General features: G+C 47.0%; 1 protein-coding gene across 1 annotated transcript in view; it reads left to right on the forward strand.

The window, feature by feature from the left end:
- The window catches only part of Dnah7 (dynein axonemal heavy chain 7), a 215,196-nt gene that overhangs the window by 32,436 nt on the left and 162,418 nt on the right, over window positions 1-20,342 (forward strand). Inside the window, 7 exon segments of the mRNA XM_050159210.1 lie at window positions 2,267-2,539; window positions 3,583-3,710; window positions 5,999-6,077; window positions 8,074-8,298; window positions 10,982-11,128; window positions 12,910-13,595; window positions 15,178-15,364. Of these exon segments, the coding sequence (XP_050015167.1) occupies window positions 2,267-2,539; window positions 3,583-3,710; window positions 5,999-6,077; window positions 8,074-8,298; window positions 10,982-11,128; window positions 12,910-13,595; window positions 15,178-15,364 (1,725 nt within the window).

Genomic DNA, 20,342 nt, shown 5'->3' on the forward strand with positions numbered 1-20,342 from the left:
TAAGACTTAGCCTGCATAGTTACAGGTCTTCTCAGGGAAGGGAGCATCACCACCCAGCAAGTTCTCATCACACCTCACTTCAGGGCTCGATTCCCATCTTAGCTTCTAGCCTGAGATTTGAAGTGATTTGGTTTATGAGAGAGAGAGAGAGAGAGAGAGAGAGAGAGAGAGAGAGAGAGAGTTGTGTGTTACTAGTTTTCTGTATATTCCTAAATGATTTCTTTTTCTGTCCTGTATGTGAATACCTAAGTAGCCACCCTAGTCAAGGATTCGATCTCCTAAATTTTAGTGTTGTTGTGGTCCTGAGAGTCCTCATTCCTTAATGGCCTGTGCGGTGTGAACACTGGGCCCTGCTGTGCTCTGCTCGGAGGCATCGTCTTCTGGTGTCAGACCCTGCACCCCCAACCCCCTCCTTGCTGGGGAGTCAGCGCCTAGCTCAACCACCAAGATGACCGAAGCCTGCAGGCAGCCGCACACCTGGGCCTTTTCTGAATCGCGTTTCCCCCATCTTGGCCCCATAGACTCTTTTATTCAACGTAGTTAGTCAGATAAGAATGACCAAGCTCTAAATACTGATTATAATGACCCAAGTGAATTCTGTCGCTATGACTTTATGATTGTAAACCACGACCCCTCCCTTCCTGGGGTCTCAGGTGAAGAGGATAAGTGGCGAGTTTAAATTAGAATGAAAGTAGATAATTTAGGCTTTTCAAAAAGAGAGTGATATTTGTTCTGACATCAGATTGTGAGAGATAAGAACTTGCATGGGGGCATGGTGTGCGGAGCAATGGCTTTGTCAACCTTACTTGGTCACATTTTAAAGATAAAAATTCTGGGGTTCACCATGATCACTACCCTTAGATGTCGCTAGGCGATTTGGGGACCAGTCTGATCTGAAAATAAGGTGTAAGAGTACATGGAATAAAATAACCACACAGAGTCTCCATGACCCTTGGCAGTAAATGCCGAAGCAGGTTCATGTTGATCTTCCGTATCATATTCGATAGGAATGGAGAATAGATTAAAGCACACTTTTATTTCCCAGAGAAGGCAAGCCTGGTGTGGGCGAATCACCGCAAGTCCAAGCTCATAACTGTCTCATGATCTAATTTGATGTCTTTGAACACCCAAGGTATCATGCAGAATATCATTTTCCTTAACTCTCAATGGGTACTAATTAAATTTAATATTAGAAACTTTCTAAGGTGCTTCTCGAGCCTGAGAATCCAATTATGCCTAGAAAGATAGCTCCATTTCAGACCTTAGATACGCTGCTAAGGGTGTGAGAGCCATTCTCAATGAGCAGTAATGACCTTTACACAAGAAGCCATAAGTCCACACTGCACACAGCAACACCAAGTGTCAGCCGAGTCCAGGAATGAGGGTCCTGTAGAGGCAGCAGCCTTTGGTAGTGTGTCCCTGCGAGTCCTTGGGCTTAAGCCGGATGGAGCTCCTGAAGTGCCCACTAGGGGGCGTAGTAGGCAGATAGTCACAGGAGTTCTAAATCAGGGCTGTCAATTTCAACATCATAGGACACCCACCACAGACTGTGATTTCTGTTCATTACCAGTTTAAAATCCCTCCCTCCAGATGTCAGAGCACGGATGTTTCCAAGAGTGACCGTGCACATAGGAACCGCTTTAATGCCCATATCTCATTCGCAAGGGGAAGGGGTCAAGCCATTGAGATTGACGTGCTCATTTAAAATTGCTGTCTCACACACCCTTGCCCGCTGTTACCCTAGCTGTGGCAGCAGACTCGGAGCTCGGTGACCAAAGATCAGCATCAGCGGTCACTAGCAAGTGGCCATCCTCCTCTCCGCCACGCGGTCGGGTTCTGCCGCCTTGGAGCGTGAAGATGGGACCCACGGAGCACTTGACTTTTAAAAGTGCAGCCCAAGGCCAGCCTTAGAGCTAGCGCAGCTACTTGTGGGCTTTGCTGTTGGGTGTCCTAGGTCGTATTTTGCTCCTACTCTCAAATGGCCATCCTCCCAACCATGCTGAAAAGAAAACACAAACAGCCTTTAAGGAAAATGAAAAGTACAGAGAACCAGTCTCTCTCTCTCTCTCTCTCTCTCTCTCTCTCTCTCTCTCTCTCTCTCTCTCACTCTTTGGGTTAGATCGAATGCATCTCTATAGATTAGAGACTAGTAAATCACAGATATTTACAAATGAAGACAATAATAAGACAGGCACTTTCACGGAGATAACCGGGCTAATTTAACTACAGACACTTGACATTGTCCTCCTCCTCCTCCTCCGGATAGGAAAGCAAATCCAAGCCGACAACCCTGAAGCCCATAATCCTGAGCGAGATTGTCGACGCTCACAAAGAGAAGATTAAGGAGGTGGTGCTGAGAGAGAGCGTGGCCCCCATCGAGCACCTCAAATTCTACGACAAGTACCAGTTCTTGGTCACCAAGAAAGCCGAGCGGGACGTGGACCAGTTCCTGTCCCAGAATCAGAGTTAAGAGAAACTGATCGAGGAGATCCGCAAGTACCAAAAGCTGATAGAAGAGATTCAGTACACGTCTCGAAAGGTGAACGGCCCTGTCCTGGGCGACTCCCCCCCAAATCGAATGGTCTCTATTAATGTCTAATGTTAGAACCCACAGTGAAAACTGCAGAGCTGGCGACACACGCCATGCATGGTGAAAGTCTCAGTGAGGACGGCCGGGACACACAGTTCTTGTGCCGGAATGCCTGAGCCGCCAGCCCCACACATGGCCCTATGTCCTATGCTGCACCTCCTCCCATTTCCCAGAACCTGACTTTTAAGTTGCGTGTTGACAAGTCATTTGGAAGCTACAGCACTGATACCAAAAGGTGCTTGCTTCCATTACTAAGGATGCTAGGAATTTCCACAATCCTCTCTTAGCCTTTTTTTTTTTTAAATCAAAAACATTCTTCAAATTCTCTACCATGCCGATGTACTATTTTTCAAAACAACAAAGTATTTGAAACCCATCTTGCTGCTGAATGTGATGCTACACACCTTTAATGCCAGCACTCAGCAGGCCGGAGGGCCACAGTTCGTGGTCGGATAGTCCGGACTGTAGTGCAGGACAGTGCCAAAACACAAACAAAAGAAAACAGAACAAAGTAGAAACGAATGAAGTCAATTTTTATCTGCTTAGCAACAGCCTAGTTTCTTAAGCTGTTAGAATCTATCCTTCTTCGGGGTTCGAGATAACAAACTTCCAGCACATTTCTCTCCTTACGAGATAGCTGTAAAATACAAAGAGCAGGAGATAGGTAGCAGAACCCCCCCATCCCCACGTGTGAATTTGCTGATGTCTTCTGTTGTTTGTTTTTGAGACCAGGCTGGCCTGGAATTCACTAAATAGTCCGGGCTGGCCTCAACACTCAGTGTTATAATTCTGCCTCTCAAGTGCCTGGGATCACAGGCCTGAACCAGCATGCCTGGCTCAATGACTCAAAAACAAAAGCAGAAATCCCCAAACTCAAAACTTAACCTCATTACATTGCGCACACAAACCCGTGTCCAGAGAACGGAAGACTGAAGAGGTTTTTCACTTACTCTTTTTCCTTTGGTGTGCACTAAGTCTTCATCCCCTTGCAGACGGTTCGTTTGGGGATGTTTGAGATGCACTGTGAGGAGCTGATCAGGGCTCTGGTGAAGCGCGCGGACATCATCTGTGGGAGACTGATAGCCAAGATGTTCCGCGACCACCAGGAGGTGAACACGAGGTACGGACGGGAACGGTGTCACAGCGACCCAAAGAGAGAGGATTTATGCTAATCTTACTTCTACAAGGAGTGATGTTTTGTGATGCGATTGTCAATATGGTTTCCCTCACAAATGCGCCTCGCAATTTATCTGTGTACCGTAGCCTTTAAAACACACTTTCATCCTTTTGCACAAGTCAGGTGGGCGTTCACTTCGTATTTTAAAATGTATGTAATCTATATATAAGTTAGTTTTCAAAGTAAATTTATTTACAGTGGATATCAAGGCGTTGCCTAATTATCATTACTCTTCAAGGCTTTGACAAGTTGTTACCGTAACCGGAGAGTTACTTGTTGGCCAACCAGGGTTCGGGGCGTAGGAAAGCTGTCTGTTCTAAACTCAGAGAGTACCGGTGAGTGGAAAGCTGAAGGCCTGGCTGGGCGGTGGTGGCGCACGCCTTTAATCCCAGCACTAGGGAGGCAGAGACAGGCGGATCTCTGTGAGTTCGAGGCCAGCCTGGTCTACAAGAGCTAGTTCCACAACAGGCTCCAAAGCTACAGAGAAACCCTGTCTCGAAAAATCCAAAAAAAAAAAAAAAAAAAAGCTGAAGGCCTGCTTTTTAAGTCAAGAAGCACAGTTAGCATGGCTGGTCCACAAGCAGAGGGCCTCGTTTCTGGTGTGACAAGGTGGAAAACAGAAATAACCAGGACTTTCCCTGTGTGGCCTCGGAGGGCAGGATCTCACTAGGTCCCCAGGCCGGCCTGCAGACCACGATACTCCCACACACTCACCTCTCAGTATCCCGGTAGGATTGCAGCTATGAGTCACACACCTGCCTCAGAATGTTCCTTCCAACTCTGGTATCAGAGGAAGACAAGATCATTAGAAATTGGGTAGAGGCCTGAAGGCAGCTTCATTCACCGAGCCTGGGTGTGCTACACATGGGGCGAGGCTTAAGTTATAAATGAGATATGCAGAGAAAAGTTACGGTGCAGACACAAAACCCAAACCAGCGCATTGCACTAGAGCGCAGTAAGAACCCCACTCTGCCTCGAGAGTGGGGGTGGGGGGCGGGGACACAAAATGCTTTTTACGTGTGGTGCTGGAGAAGAGGAGACAGCAAGGGAGGATACAAGGACAAGCGAAGTAGCGGTTTCCTTTTAAGGGTGCGTCTGCCAGGACAGCGGTGTGGGCAGGGAATCCCAGGTAGACAGGGAGTCTGTAAGGAACTTCAGGCAGGTAATGGGTAGCAAGGGTAAGGCGGGGTGAGGGCTGGAGACAGAGGCGCCAGTGAAGAGGCTGGGATTTGTGGGGCCTCTCTGGCACTGTTATCTTCTGTGTGAGGCACTGTCCCCCCTAGAAGTACTTGAGGATGGTGGGAATGTTTCCCGACCTAGGATTTGGTACTGGGTGAAGCCTTCGCTTTCCTTTTATTGTTGCTCCGCCCCCTTCTGACCTCCTGGCCTCTCTCCTTCCTCCACCTTGTATTTAATTAGGTCAGATTCATTGGGTTTGCAGAGGTCACAACAGAGGGGTGCAGGAGCCCTGGGCCGGGGTCCCTCAGCCTCACCGCAAAGGTCTCCAGAGCATGCTCACATCTGTCTGCCTACCGGTTCCTCTCCAAGGCCTCTTCTCTGTAGCCCTTCCGGCACACACCTGTCCTCTGCTGATTCTGCCGCCCAGGGCTGCAAACATTCAAACCGCTCATTCACCTCCCAGCCTGCCTTCCGCTCAGCAAGGTCCACACCCTTCCTTCCTTCCCCAGCCTCTTTTTGTGAAGGTTTTTTTTTCCCCCTTACCTCTGAAGCTTTTTCTTTCTTTCTTCCCAACTCCAAGTTTGTCCAATATTTCTGTCGTCCACTGGGAAATACTGGTGTGTGCTGGGCTGGTTGTTTCTCGGCAACAGGCCTGTTTGTGTTTGTTTTGTTTTTGTTTGTGGTTTTAGCTATTCCCCGTAAGTAGAGCTAGTTACTCCCTCCACTTTTACCACCTCCGTGGGTTGAGCAGGGGAACAGCTCCTTGAAGGAACCATCTCTGCCATCAGACTGTGAGCTGTGTGGGGGTCATTATAAAATCTCATCCATTTTTACCTCCCGGTCATCTACTACTGTAGCGTGGACTCTGACACGTGATCGTCGAATTTATATCGAGCAAAGAAGCGAGTGAGCACCAATGTGTATTAAGTCCTTAGATGTCACACGGATAAATCACAGTCTACTTTTCACGCAGCGGGGCGTTAAATACTGTGTGCTGAAGTGAAATTAGCCCGCACGTTTGTTTGTAAGATGGACTTTGCCTGCTGTTTCAGATTGTGCGATGAGTTTGAGAAGATCGCCGAGAAAGCGCTGAGCACGCCTCCCAACACAGCAGAGCTGATGGAGATGAAGGTACCGCCGACGCGGCGGGGTCACGTCGGGGTCGCTGGCCGCATCGCTGACACCAGGGCACGGGGAAGCAGGTCGCCGCGAAGGCTCAGACAGAGGCTTCCAGTCATCAGGACGTGTTAAATGTTTCAGCACAAGCCTGCAGTCTGGCCTCTCCGGGTGTTCCTCTTGGCCTCCGTGTGGTCGCGGCTGTTGGGTCACCTGTTAGAGGAGGCTCAGTTTGCTCAGCCGGCCCTCAGTCGAGCTGATGGGTGTCAATATTCTTTGTCGATGGATTCCGCTCCTTGGGTCTCTCGATCTCCAGCAGGTCCCCGCGCAGGTCCCCCCCCCCCCGGCACACAGACACGCAAGCACACGTTGAGAGGCGCTTTTCTGCCGCTGTCACGTTAGCTAACAGCTCACTGACCAAAGCCGGTCGGTCGGAGGGGGCGTGGCTGCCGAAAGTCTCCGCTCAACCACGCAGCCGCCTGCCAGGACGTAATTAGCACCGTGCGGGCAGGCATTGCCCAGGACTGGTCAGGGTAACCTGCGCCTGCCCGTGTGCATCCACTCGTTTTAATCAACAGCTAACAGACTTCAAGGGGACATTTTTGTGCTGTGCTCCTTGTCCTTAGTCATCAAGGAATTCTTCAGTTGGTAATGGGTTCAGACAATCTCTGTGTCACGCTTTCCAATCTTTAATTAGCAAACAAAATTCACTGCTTTGTATTTAACTATTTCTGCCCTTTAAACAGTTTATCCGAATCAGAGCCAACCAGTTCGTAAATTTAGTCAACACAAAAATTAGTCATTTACCACAAATAAGGAGAAATATAAAACCAGTTAGTGAGCTCTGTAGAACACCGATTGGCTAAATTTAAAAATACATATCGTGACTAGACACTAATTACGTGTGAAAACTATAGTTTCTAAGTCAGTCTATTGTTGCACGTGGGGACGTTGCTGGTTGTGTGTTTTAATTTACAGCCATATGTTCTAGACTCACTCTGAGATCCCTACTACCCAGTCAGCGTTTTCTCCCAAGCAAGCAAGGTAGTTTTGTGGCAAACTTCGACTCGATACAATCTTTTCTCCTTCAGTTGTTTTGGGCAATTGACTTGAGCCCAGATGGTCCCGTGGGATCTGACTTCAATTTAAAACCATTTTTCCTGGGACTGGGGAGATGGCTCAGCTGTTAAGAATAGAGAGGGCCTGGGGTTTGCTACCAGCACTCACTTTTGGGGGGGCTTGCGGTCATGGGTAACTCCAGCTCCAAATTATCAGAGGTTCTTTTCTGGCCTCTCTGGGCACCCACACTCATGTGACTTTAACGTCCCCCCACGCCCATGCAGATACGTGATTAAAAATAAGAGTAAATCTTTAAAAGCAAGCCCTCTAGAGTGGTGCCCGCCCTGCCACAGCCTTGGCAGCCATTCAGACCCTCACACAAGTGCCTTCTTGCCAAGGGGGACCACATGCTCCCTCTGCTTGGCCCTCCCCATCTGCCACACCCAATTGCCTCTTCCACGTGTGTTTGTGGAGAGTCACTGTCCACGTCTGGCTGCCGCAGAACTCCGTGACGTGCTGCAAGCAGCAGCTCCTCTCACTGGAGCACTGACCATGCCGAGAGTTTGCCTCTTCCCTTGTTCGACTAACCACCATCTCTTTCATCAGCTAGCAAACTCCACGAGGGGAAAAGCTGGGCTGACTGCATGGGCCATCATTGCCAGCACCCGGCCAATGTGTTGGGCATATTCCTAGTGCCCCAAAGCACGGTACTAAAAGAATAAATGAGATAACTCGCCTGGTGCCCGCTTTTATTTTCCAGGGATACACGGCATCCTCCTGGGTCTTCCATTGTTTGTTTTTTTTTTTTTTAATGTGTTGTTAAATATTTTCTCACATTTTTTTTCCTTCCCTTGTCTTAGTGAAGGGGGGGTTGGGATGGTCGAGACGTAAACTGTGCTAAGGTGCCCAGATCGGGGCCACAGTTCTGATGTGCCTGTGTGTTTTCCTGCAGGCTCACATTCAGAAGGTGGAGTCCACCGACATGGTGGAGCTGGCCCAGAGACTGGTGGATTCTAAAAACTGCCTGGCCTTCCTCATTGAGTGCGTCAACTTCTCCCCTGCGGACATCCGGCTGAACAACAGCGTTTTCCAGTGGTACGCCAGGATGGGAGAGATTTTTGACGAGCACAGGAAGATCATCAAAGACAAGACGGAACAGTACCAAGAAGGCCTTAAGGTTGGCGTCGCAGACTTGTTAGGTTGCTCCCGTTCTCAGGGCAGGTTTGGGTTTTCACTCTGGACACAGCAGCACAGACGCCTTTGTTACACAGGCGCACACTGTAGCTTCCCCCACAATCGCAGTAGAAGAGTGTACGCGTATCTGATCTTTTCTAATGAACGACTCGGGTGATTCAACGGGGCACTGATTGATGTGGGATCAGTCCTTGATTTTTGGAGGCAGTATGGAGAGAATGTTGGAAAATGCTGCTCCCGAGTGACCATTAATAAAACAGTGTTTCTTTCAGGCGGTTTATGGTACTAACTTCAGGGTTTTTCGTTTGCTTGGTTTTGCTTATTTTTGATTGCTTTCATGCACCGACGTCAAGATCCCCTTCCGACACACTTCCTTACAGTTCCTGGTCACTCTGGCTCTCCTAAACACAGCCCTGCCGGGACATTTTTCCCGGGAGAAGGGTTGTGGTTTTCTCTACTTATTGTCTAGCCCCCTTTCCTGCCTTTTGGGACACTCCTGATCTTGTTAACTCCAAGAACTTTCTAGTTCTCGGCTCTGTGTGTCGCTCATGTCCTGTGTTATCTCTGCACCCTGTAGCACAGGGCCCTGATCCACACCTGTCCCAGGTGATTTTCTGGGACACCTTCTAGAACTCAGGTAGAGTCTCTGTTGCTCTTTAACACCTGGCCACCAGATTAACAACCTGAGTCACTTTTATTCCTTCCGGGGCTGTCTGCCACTAGATGGTCAGCTCCAAATGAGAATTTCATTTTTATTTTTTCTCTGTCTGTATCTCTCCGGCTAGCACAGTGTCTCCGCCCATCTTGTGCTTGTGTAAGAGAAGACATGAGACGGGGTAATTTATAAAGCACAGGTGTTTAGGGCTTACATTTCTGGTAGCTGGCAAGTCCAAATTCAAGAGAGCAGCGTCTACTGAAGGGCTCATCCTGTATCATCCCTTGGCTGTAAGGAGAGGCGAGAGATTATGGGGCACATCTGTAAGAAAGAGGAAAACAGAGAGGAAAGGAGGGAGAGGAAGTGGCCAGACCCACCCCTGTCCTAGGAGCCACCCTTGTCTTGAGTCACGGCCATGACAGTAGAAAGTACTGCGTACGTGAGCCAGCAGCCTTCGGCCCTGTGCACTCTTAGGGCTCCATTCCTTGCCGTGTTTCTTTCCAATGCATGAGCGTAGAACACATTCAAACCACAGCTTTCAGAGGGCTGTGAGCATTCCATAGATTTTTATGAATGAATTACCTAAACTTTCAGTTTCGTTTTATGGAAGAAGCCAAAACTCTTCAGGTTGACCTAGGTCAGTCAGTTCAGCTGTTCTTCTAGCACAAGCTACCTGGTTTTCTGCCACACCGAAGGAGATTCAGTTCACAGATTACGTCACTTGGAGTCCCCTTCAGAGCCTTAAAATTGCACGTTGTTAAACTGTGGCTACTATTTCTCTCTTATGACCAGGCTGCCGTTCCCAACATTATGAATGTGGAAAACATGAAAATGAATATTAGATACTTAAATCGACTCTTAGAAAATTCCGAGGTGGCCCAGAATTATCCATACTTAATTCTCGAAGTGTCCTATTTCAAAACTCCACACATATTGGAATGGAGAGGTGGCTCAGTAGTTAAGAGCATTGGCTGCTCTTACAGAGGACCTGGGTTCAATTCCCAGCAAACACATGGTGTCTCCAACCATCTGTAATGAGATCTGGTGCCCTCGTCTTCAGGCATAAAGTGATACATACAGATAGAACACATATAAAATAAATAAATAAATCTTTTTTAAAAAGAAGAAATAATAAAGAACCACCCTTTAAGGGGACATCTACAACTATTATTGCTGTTGTCTTCTTATTTTCCTTTGCCCATTAAGTCAGAACAAAGAATCTACTGGGAAACAGGAGAAAAGAGGACAGAAACCAATCTGAGCTCTATGAAATAGAAAAAAAAAAAGCTCCTAGTTTTGAATAACCTAGATTTGACTTTTAGATATTTCATTAATAGATATTTTTAGAATCATTTAATCCGGGACAGGTTGCCAATGACAGTTTTATATTAAGTGCTTTTCGTGAATCACACACAGCTGTTTATGCTAGGATATTAAAATATTAATATTTCGCACCTGGCTTTATTAGCTTCACACATTTCTTGTCATAGGCGCTCATGGGAAACAACAATAACCTTGGGATACCTTGGTTCCGTGTTGCTAATTGAAGAGCCGTCTTGGAAACAGCATAATTAAAGAAGTTCGGTTTTCCACAGATGCTATGAAAATGACATAGCATTTGCAGAGCCCTTACAGAAACATCTTTCATCTGGTCCCATCCTGCTTCTTATACATTTTTCAAATGCTCAGTCATTTGCACCATTTTTTTAGCATACTAAAGAATATACTTTTAACACATTTTTTTTAAACAAACCAGACTTCCTTACATTGTTTAGGGCCAACTTATAAACTAGGGAACAAGAGGTATTTTTAGCGAGTTTTCTTTAAATTAATCTTTTTGTGTGCACTTTAGATCCCAGTCGTCTTTTAGGTTATCTTTCTTTGTATCTTGTCACGAGAAATACAACAACAACAATTTTTGATGAGCTTTTCAAATACTTAAACTTTCCCTCGACGCGGGCCGGGGTCTTCGTTTTGGTAGAGTAATAAGCACGCCCTTTGTTTTGATTAGCTGCGGTGTGAGCGGTTTGTGGAGGAGCTGGAGAGCTACGCTAAACAAGCGGAAGAATTCCATACATTCGGGGACCTGCAGGACGTGCAGCGGTACCTGAAAAAGGCGCAGGTGCTGAACGGCAAGCTGGATGCAGCAGCAGACAAGGTACAGTTAAGGTCTCCGGAGGATGGAACAGGCCAACGGGAGAGCACTGAGTTTGTATTGAGTATTCGCTCTTAAGCAGATGGAGCCAGGCACGGTGGCACACGCCCACTCTCAAGGACTTGGGAACCCGAGGTAGCGGGATTGCAAGTCTGAAGCCAGCCTAGGTTACAAAGTGCGGCACTCTTTTTAAAAAAAAAAAAAAAAAGATAAAACAGTTGAATTACACGAAGCAAGAGAATAATAGAAGCAATCCAGATTTCCAGCCGCACTCTGAGGAGACACAGCAGGGCGGTTCGCAGTGTTTCTGTGGTCCTCAGCTTTATTTTAAAGATGGAGTTATCTCTGCCAGTTTGCCGCGCTTAGTCCTCCGCACCACAGCTCCACCACAATCGGTGAGAGAAGCGCGCGCGCATAATAGCGTTTGATTGCTGCTTAGCGTCTTTGTACTCAGAGGCCTGCTTACCGTGTGCAGCTGTCGTCATAGGACCCGCTACTGTCTCCCGCTGAGCCGCTGCCTCAGGTCCGGCTTTCTTAGACGAACCTGGAAGAGGAAAGCTATATCCTTTGCCGTGCATGGTACAACCTCCGTTACGTTTTTATGACGAAAACCAACTGCGCTTTTCTTACACGAAACGGCCTGAATGTCTGCTTAGGTAACTCAGTAGTTTATAGTCATCTCATCACGAAAAGGCAGAAATAAGCTTTTAAGTCGGTCTATAACTGGGCTCACTGGAATTCTAAGTCACCTGGTTAGTGGATGCGTGCCACGGCCCCTTTCCAGTTGTGTAGCTTGTGCGGCCCGTGTCTGCGCACGGTCCACGACTAGCTAAGAGGAAATGCTCCCTCCGCCTCTTCCTGTCCATCCCGCGCTGCGCTGTGGTCTGCATCCTTCTGCACATGAGCACACGTAACGTCACGTACGTGTTCCATGGCTATGGTTCTGCAATGGTCCACCTGTTGACTTTAAGTTATTATCGAATGAGTGCGTTGTACTGCCGCCTCCATACGTCTTTCCTGAGCTGAGTCAGGAACTCTGAGGAATCGGACCCTCGGTCTCTCTGCCACGGCATCTAACGCAGTGATGTCCTCATTCAAAGCACTTAAAGTCTTTCAGGGAATGATGCCCGATCCTCATTATGTCTTAGTGGGTGAAATTTCCTTCTATTTGTCAATTTACTTGACCGTTAGGCGAATGTAATAAACCATTGCCCAGAAACATGATCACAAATAAAGAAAGAAATGATACCCAGTCTTTGCAAATATAAATCATTTAATTTACAACATAAATTAATCCCGAGGGAATGTGCTAAGTGTATAAACCAGATACGGAAAGATAGATAGTGTGGCAGAGTTGAAAAAGAGTCAAGACTGTAGAAGCAGTGCATCAAATCATGGTTACCAGGGATCAGGGGTGGGGAGATGTTGATTAAAGGAGACGAAACTTCAGTGAAATGGGAGAAATTTGTTGGATCGATTTACAACATGGTGTGGTAGTTATATTTAATAGCCATGTATTTATATATTGAAAATTGCTGAGAGAGTAGCTTCTCGGGGTGAGGTAATACACACACTCATTACGCTGAGTTACTCATCTCAGAATGCATGCATATGTAGTCCATAAATATATACAGGCTCTCAATTTTAAAAGAAAACAAGCAACTAGATTCACGCTCAGTCCTTTACACACACTGAATTTACTGTTAGGACGCAGGGAGCGCCGTTATGAACATTTTAAACACCACTCCCTCTCAGAATCACTTACTCGACACCCATCTTTCCAGATTGAGCAGTTTAATGCCGAGGAGGAGGCGTTTGGCTGGATCCCATCCGTATATCCTCAACGGAAAAAGATCCAAGACGGCCTGAACCCTTATCTCCGTCTCTACGAAACTGCCGTGGAGTTCAGTACCAAGCACAGGGGGTGGACCGAAGGACCCTACCACAAGGTGAACCCAGACCAGGTCGAGGCCGACGTTGGGAATTACTGGAGAGGGCTCTATAAGCTGGAGAAGGCCTTCCACGATTCTCCAAACGCACTGGCCATGACCAAGAAAGTAAGAACTAGAGTGGAAGAATTCAAACAGTACATTCCTCTCATCCAGGTGGTCTGTAACCCTGGCCTGCGCCCCAGGCACTGGGAGGCCATGTCCGCCATTGTTGGCTACCCCCTGCAGCCGGCCGATGACTCGACTGTCTTCTCCTTCATAGACATGAATCTGGAACCATTCTTAGACAGGTTTGAAGGCATCAGCGAAGCAGCCAGCAAAGAGTACTCTCTTGAAAAGGCCATGGATAAGATGATCACTGAATGGGACGCAATGGAATTTGTCATTCATCCCTACAGAGAGAGTGGGACGTTTATTTTGTCGTCGGTTGATGAAATTCAGATGCTGCTGGACGACCACATTGTGAAAACACAGACTATGCGAGGGTCGCCATTCATCAAGCCGTACGAGAAGCAAATGAGGTAAAATAATATGACGTTAGCCAAGTCACGTGCGTTCAATCTAAAGTTCTTCTGGGGACCAATTCTACACTTTGCATTTAATATTTTTGATTTATTATTTCATTTATAGTTTTGTGTGTGAGAGAAGGGGGGGGGAGCGAGGTCTAGGTACCTGTAGAAGCCAGAAGAGGGTGTAGGATCCTGTGGAGTTCATTGTAAGAACTCCGTTCATAGTTTTTGAAAGATGTTTGGATCCTTTTAGACAACATTCAGATAGACTCATTTTTATTGTCAACACATTGATCTTCCTTTTTTTTTAACTCTAAGAAGTAATTTTGTGACCAAGCGTAGTTTAGAGAGAGCACAATGTAACATTTCCCAAATTTGGAAACAGATCCCCAGAGACCCCTATGTATGACAGCTTAACCAGGAGTTCTTAAAAGAAGATAGCGAAACACATTGAATTCTTACTGTGTCTCTCCCTTCTGCCCCATTTTCATACTTTTTTGGAAGCTGTATTAAACAGTTTCTCTTTTACCTTAAGAAACAGACAACCCCGTCAGATAACTGACACCATCAGTGTGCATTTGACCAGTAGGGGAAGCTGACTGGACGGTTTCGGCCTCCGCTCTCACCTGAGAGACGGTCAGAGGCTCTGTGGTTGGCTCTTCTTCCAGGCGGTAGAGCGAGGAACTGGGTGGGATATCATCATCTAGTGGGAATCTTTTCCTGCATCATGAAGGGATTAGAGAAAAGAAAATAACACCGGAAGGAAGCAGAGGCAGCCCTGTCTCCTCAAGTAAAACAGCTGCCCAGGTCACAGACAAGCGCTCGATGTGGGGGGTGGGGGGCACACACGATATTTTGAAAAGACGTTTGAAAGCACCCGATAACCAGGATAACTGTTTCCATGCCTTTGCTTTAATAACTGAAAATTATGGATTCTCTCTGATAAATGAGTAAGGCATTAATATACCAAAGAAGCTATTTCTTTCCCAGTCTCTCACTGACTCATAAGTCATGCTTCCTTGTTTGGTTTCTCTGGCAGCCTTTCGCATCTGTGGGCTCTGTCTTTGTCAGCTGGGAGAACTGGCACCTGCCACCTAACCTCGCCCCCAGCATTTGTTAAGGAAATGCTTTGCCCGGGGTTATTGCAAAGATGGATACAAATGCAGAGAAGTTTGAAAACCGTGGCTATAGAAGCGTTAATTTTGGAGTAATTGTGATGTTTACACGTAAAAGAACTTTGGTCATTAAGTTTTCGATATTTAGAGATGAGCTGAGAACCCCCTGTAATTTAAATATTGCCTCTTGCTCATGCGTGCCACCTTGTGTTTAGGGGAATGTGGATTTTGTGACCCCAAGTTCTGTCTTAGTTACTGGTTATAAGCCTAACTGTTGATGTAATTATTCTGGAAGCAGGCTTTATTAAAAAAACATCCTGGCGATTTGCCTTTGAATGCAGCCGGAGAAGTAGAACCGAGAGTAACGATGTCACGCGTTGGGGTGGCAGGTTAGCTCAAGGTTTGCACTGCTGCCTGAGCCACTGCCTGGCTGGCCGCCCTGAAAGTCGCTGTTTGTCCCCACTGTGCTTGTCCCGCAGAGAGTGGGAGAGCAAGCTCCTGCTGCTTCAGGAGATCCTGGACGAGTGGCTGAAGGTGCAGGCCACCTGGCTGTACCTGGAGCCCATCTTCAGCTCTCCCGACATCATGTCGCAGATGCCGGAGGAAAGCCGGCGCTTCACCGCCGTGGACAAGACCTGGAGAGACGTGATGAAGACCGTGGTGCAAGTAGGTCAGATTCTCTGAAGCGGGATGGTGGGCCAGAAGCTGGACGACTTTTGTTTGCCCGGTGAGGGCTGGAGAGCTGGTTCAGCGGTTAAGAGCACTGGCTGTTTTTTCCAGGGCACCCGGGTTCAATCCCAACACCCACAGGGCAGCTCACAACTGTCTGTAACCATAGGTCCAAGGGATTCAACACCCTCACACAGAGATAAATACAGGCACAATACCAATGCACATGAAATAAAAATAAACTTTAAAAAATAGACATGAATAGTTACCAATTTTAATAAGCCATTACTTGCCCCAATACACATTCTCTTCAGCTATTATTTTACAATTTCCAGGAGAAAAAAAAATGTGAAAATCAAAAATGGATATTTTGTCCCGATTCATCTTGGAGGCCTACACTGCACGGAGTTTACTCAGTGGCCTTCGTTTGTTGGCATGGTTTCATAATGGGGCTCTGGTAGGAAGCCAGCACCCTCTCTGGATGCTACGTCTGTTCTGACCCTGTCTCCATGCTCGGGCCTCTAAGGCACTGTGACGGGAAATGACCAGCAAACATGCCCGGCGCTCAGGCAGGAGCATCTCTCCTAAGGAGTTTAAAAAAATAAAAAAATGCAAGGAGAAGTTCATCCAAAGAGTCTAATAAATGCAGACAAAACACAGTGAAGTCATAAGACACCTTGAAGAGAGGCAAGCTTGAGCCAAGGAGGGATTTATAAAGCGCAGTCACACTAAAGAACATGGCGTGCAAGATGCATTTACAAGGCTGCTGGCGTTGTTATTGCGAGAACACAAGCTTCTCCGTTGATATTTTAATGAAATACCCTGTAAGGTAGAGGGATCGCATCTAAAATGTCCTAACCTGAAATAACAATATGTGCGTATTTATTATTTAAATACAAAGTTACTGTTTTTTACAAAGTTATCCTGTAGTCCTAAATACTATCATTTATCAATGGCACTTATATATTTGACAGGACACTACCAGAAAGACAGACATGGATTTGTTCTGTAGGCTTGCTTCACTTTTGTAATAAATCAAACATGTACAAACCAAGCTGCAAAATTAATCACAGTGTAATTAATTCCATACTTAACAGAGCTATTAGTGAGTTACTGTGTAGCACTGAGTCATTTCTAATGTAGTTTGAAAGTATAATCTGTCATATAGTTTCCTTACCACAATGCAAAGCACTTACAATGTGTATTAATTTAGTTAAGAAATGGTTAATTAGAATTTTTATTGTTTCCCCAAATTTAAGGTAGATATTTCTATTCATCTCATTGGCATAATTTAAATATATAATTATATATATATTTAATATATATTTTTTGATGCATAGTCTCACTTTGTAGCCCTGGCTGGCCTGGAACTTGTTGCCAGATTGGCCTCAAACTCACAGAGATTCATTTGTTCCTGTCTCCTGAGTGCTGGGATTAAAGGCATGCACCACCACTCCTGGAAAAAATTGTTTTTTTATACTTGGTGAAAATATCCTTTGAAATCCTGTAGTATTAAGGAGTTTATACATCGTTCGGTGTCTAGGAAGGGAAGTTATAAGGGCATCAGTGGAGAAAGACGGGATTGTTACGGCCATGTGCAGCTCGAATAACCGAACAGCTCATGCACCAATTCCCAAACAGTTGGGTCCTGAGGTTGCTGCTGCTTGCTTTGGTGACACTAACATTTGCGGCATGACGTCACTGTCTTCCCGAACTGCTTTGCGCGTTCCTATTCTTAATGTTCGTATTCAGAGAAGCTCTTGTGCACACTCTCCCCACATTTTGAAGATAAGCACATGGCCACGTGCTGTCCGGGAACCTACTGAGACGGCCTGTGTGGCAGAAGCCCGTGGACTAATGGCTTGGTGCAAGAGGTTCATCCTTAGGGGTCCTAAGAAGGCTTCTATGTGGTAGACTTTTCCAGAAGTTAAGAAGAGAACTTCACTGCTATTGTTAGCATGGTAGGCTTGATTGACAGCTCAGTCTTTATCCGCATGAAGTCAGCATGTAACATTAAGTAATTTTAAGTGGGTTTTTTTTTATTATATACATAACTCAAATACCTTCCTCATTCCAAGACCTTTGGTGTAGTTCTAGACACTTCATATGGGTTTTTCTTTATTAGCCCAGTTATTGTTTTGTTTTGGTTTTTCGAAACAGGGTTTCTATGTATAGCCCTGGCTGTCCTGGAACTAGTTCTGTAGACCAGGCTGGCCTCGAACTCACCTGCCTCTGTCTCCCAAGTTCTGGGATTAAAGATGTGTGCCACCACAGCCTGGCCCTAGTGCAGTTTTGTCTGTGAAGACTTGCCTGTTTCAGAACTTGAGGCTCATGTTCTGCTGGGAATCTCCTCAAAACAGCCCGTGTAATTGGGGCCTCTTTCCCACTCTGACCTAGTGCTGGTCGAGGACAGAGCGAGGAGAAAGAGCAGAGGAGAGCAGGGAACTGGGAGAGGAAGCTGGGAAGAGATACATAGTGTAAGGGCTGTTCCCCTTGTGGGCAGGTCAGAAGATGAACAGCCTCGCATCAAGGATGCTCATAGATTTCCATCTCCTTAAACACCCATCGTTTTTTCATGGTGAAAGCTTGGCCAACCGTCTCCTTCTGACTATTTGAAGTACATACTTGTAGTAGGAGGGGCCGCTTGTTGGTTCTGGGCCACTGGTTGGTTCCCGACCACTTAGCCCAGAAATAATCACACAGAAACTGTATTAATTAAATCACTGCTTGGCACATTAGCTCTAGCTTCTTATTGGCTGACTGTTACATCTTAATTTAACCCATCTCCATTAATCTGTGTATCGCCACGTGGCTGTGGATTACCGGGCGAAGTTCCAGCATCTGTCTCCGACAGAGCTCCGTGGCTTCTGTCTGACTCTGCCCTTCTTCCTCCCAGCATTCAGTTTAGTTTTCCCCACCCAGCTCTGTTCCCCTATAGCTCTGCTATAGGCCCAAAGCAGTTCCTTTATTCATCAATGGTATTCATAGCACACAGAGGGAAACCCCACATCACACAGTTTATTATCATCATCCATAACCCTGTTGCTGTTCAGCAGTGCACGCCAACCTTGGCTCCTCCTTGATCGGGCTTGGCTCCTCCTTGATCGCCATGCACTGCTCATTGGTCAAATGGTCCCCAAAGCCCCTCCTCCTCTCGTCTCACCTCCCACCTCCTGTCTCCTCAGCTTCTGGAAGCTACCCATCCAATCCTGACGTCTCCATGGCCAGCCTCTTCAGGATTCTATGCACAAGTGAGATCACTCAGTGCCTGTGTCTGTGGGCCTGGTTCCCGACACAACATCATGTGTGTTGTCCCAGACAATGAGATCTCAGTTCAGTGATGCGCGTGTTCAGTTTTTCCGCCCTTCGTGGCTGTACAATGTGCGCAAGCGTGGAAATGTCTGTTCGACGTGCTGATTTCAGCGTTGGATGTGTTCCTAGTAGGGTTGCTGGGTCATGTTGCAATATATTGTAATAGCGCTTGTCTGGGAGCGAGGGGAGAATCTCTGGGATTTGGCCAAATGTGTCGATGTGGACGCAATTCTTAGTGGTTTCAGTGGGCTAGTCAAAGAGGCATGAGTGGTTCCGTCGACCAAACAACCTCTATGTCCTATTTCAGTGAGATGAAATGGTAGAAGAATCTTTGCTTTATATCGATTTATCTATAGACACTTATGCAATCTATGCCTGTACCCTTAAGCAGTGAACAGTGTTGCCCCACCTCAGTGCAGCCTTTCGGCATAGTGGGAGGGGATCCCCGCCGTGTGCACAGCTGAGCTTGTTAGTGTTTTTTACTTTTTAGACCTTATTTGGAAAAGAGACGGTCGAAAGTGTGGCTTGGCCTTGACTGTGGTCAGTAGCCAACCTGCTTAGCAGAAACTAGACCGAAAGGATTGCTATCAAGGCTTGAGGAGGAGGGACCTAAGGGCTCACAAAACAGACAGTGATGTGACCGGACGGACGGGCGTTCTAAACAAGCACTTAGTAAAAGACGCACCTGCAGAAGGACATGTTGACTAGCTGACCTATTTTCTGAACGTCAGCTAGCATGTTCCACTGTGCACAGTGATCTATGAAACACAGTGATCACGGAGTACGTTCTCCAGCCCGGGAAGCTGTTGCCTCTGCAGGACAAGTGTGCGTCTGAACGCTTCTCACCAAGGGCATGTGTGGTCCCACCATACAAAGAACACAGTCACAGTGGCAGGGGTGGGCCTCTGTAAAGGCCCACTCTTCAGTGTTGTTGATCACCCCAGCTTCCGATAGCAGGTGTAGCCCCATGTTCCTGAGAGGCTGCCCCACCTAGGAACCGGGTAGCTGTGACGGTTGGGAGCGAGCACACTGGCTCTCTTTTGGCGTGGGGAGGGGGGTGATCTGTCTGCACCAGATAGATTTTTCTTCCCACACGCTGGGCTCCTTGGGGCTCTGTCATTCACTGACACACTGATAACTTACCCCCTCTCCGTTCCTTTCCACACAACATTGCTTCTCCCAGGAACTCACATTATGGGGGAAATGAGGCAGCTGCCTGACACTCGTGAGATTTATAGGTCCTACTATGAGCGTTGACCTTATCAAAAGCAGATGGTTGCAGACACGTAGAGACACTCGTTCATTCACAGCACCGAGGGAAGACGACAGTGTGGGTACGGTTCTGTGCTAAGGGTGTGTGCCTTGTTAGCTCCAAATACACGGTTTATGGCACAGGCAGTGCGAGGCTGGGAGTCGAGACATGAAAACAGGATCGCCACCTTTACCAATTCGTTCAATAAGAACAAACTTGCTTCTAAGCTTTTGCCCTTTGCTGTCTTACTAGAATGAGTACACAGAGTGTCAGGGAGAGGCCTCTGGGCAGGGCCACGTCAGCGGTCCACCCACTCAGTGGGAAATCTGGGCTGGCCATGCCACGCCTTAGCCATTCTGTAGACAGACAACTCCGGCTTTACCACTTTTAGCTTGAATGGCTCCCATCCTC

This window comes from Alexandromys fortis, unplaced genomic scaffold (genome assembly GCF_014885135.2).
Source record: "Alexandromys fortis isolate MF-2015 unplaced genomic scaffold, M_Fortis_MF-2015_v1.1 scaffold_65, whole genome shotgun sequence".
Lineage (NCBI taxonomy): Eukaryota > Metazoa > Chordata > Mammalia > Rodentia > Cricetidae > Alexandromys > Alexandromys fortis.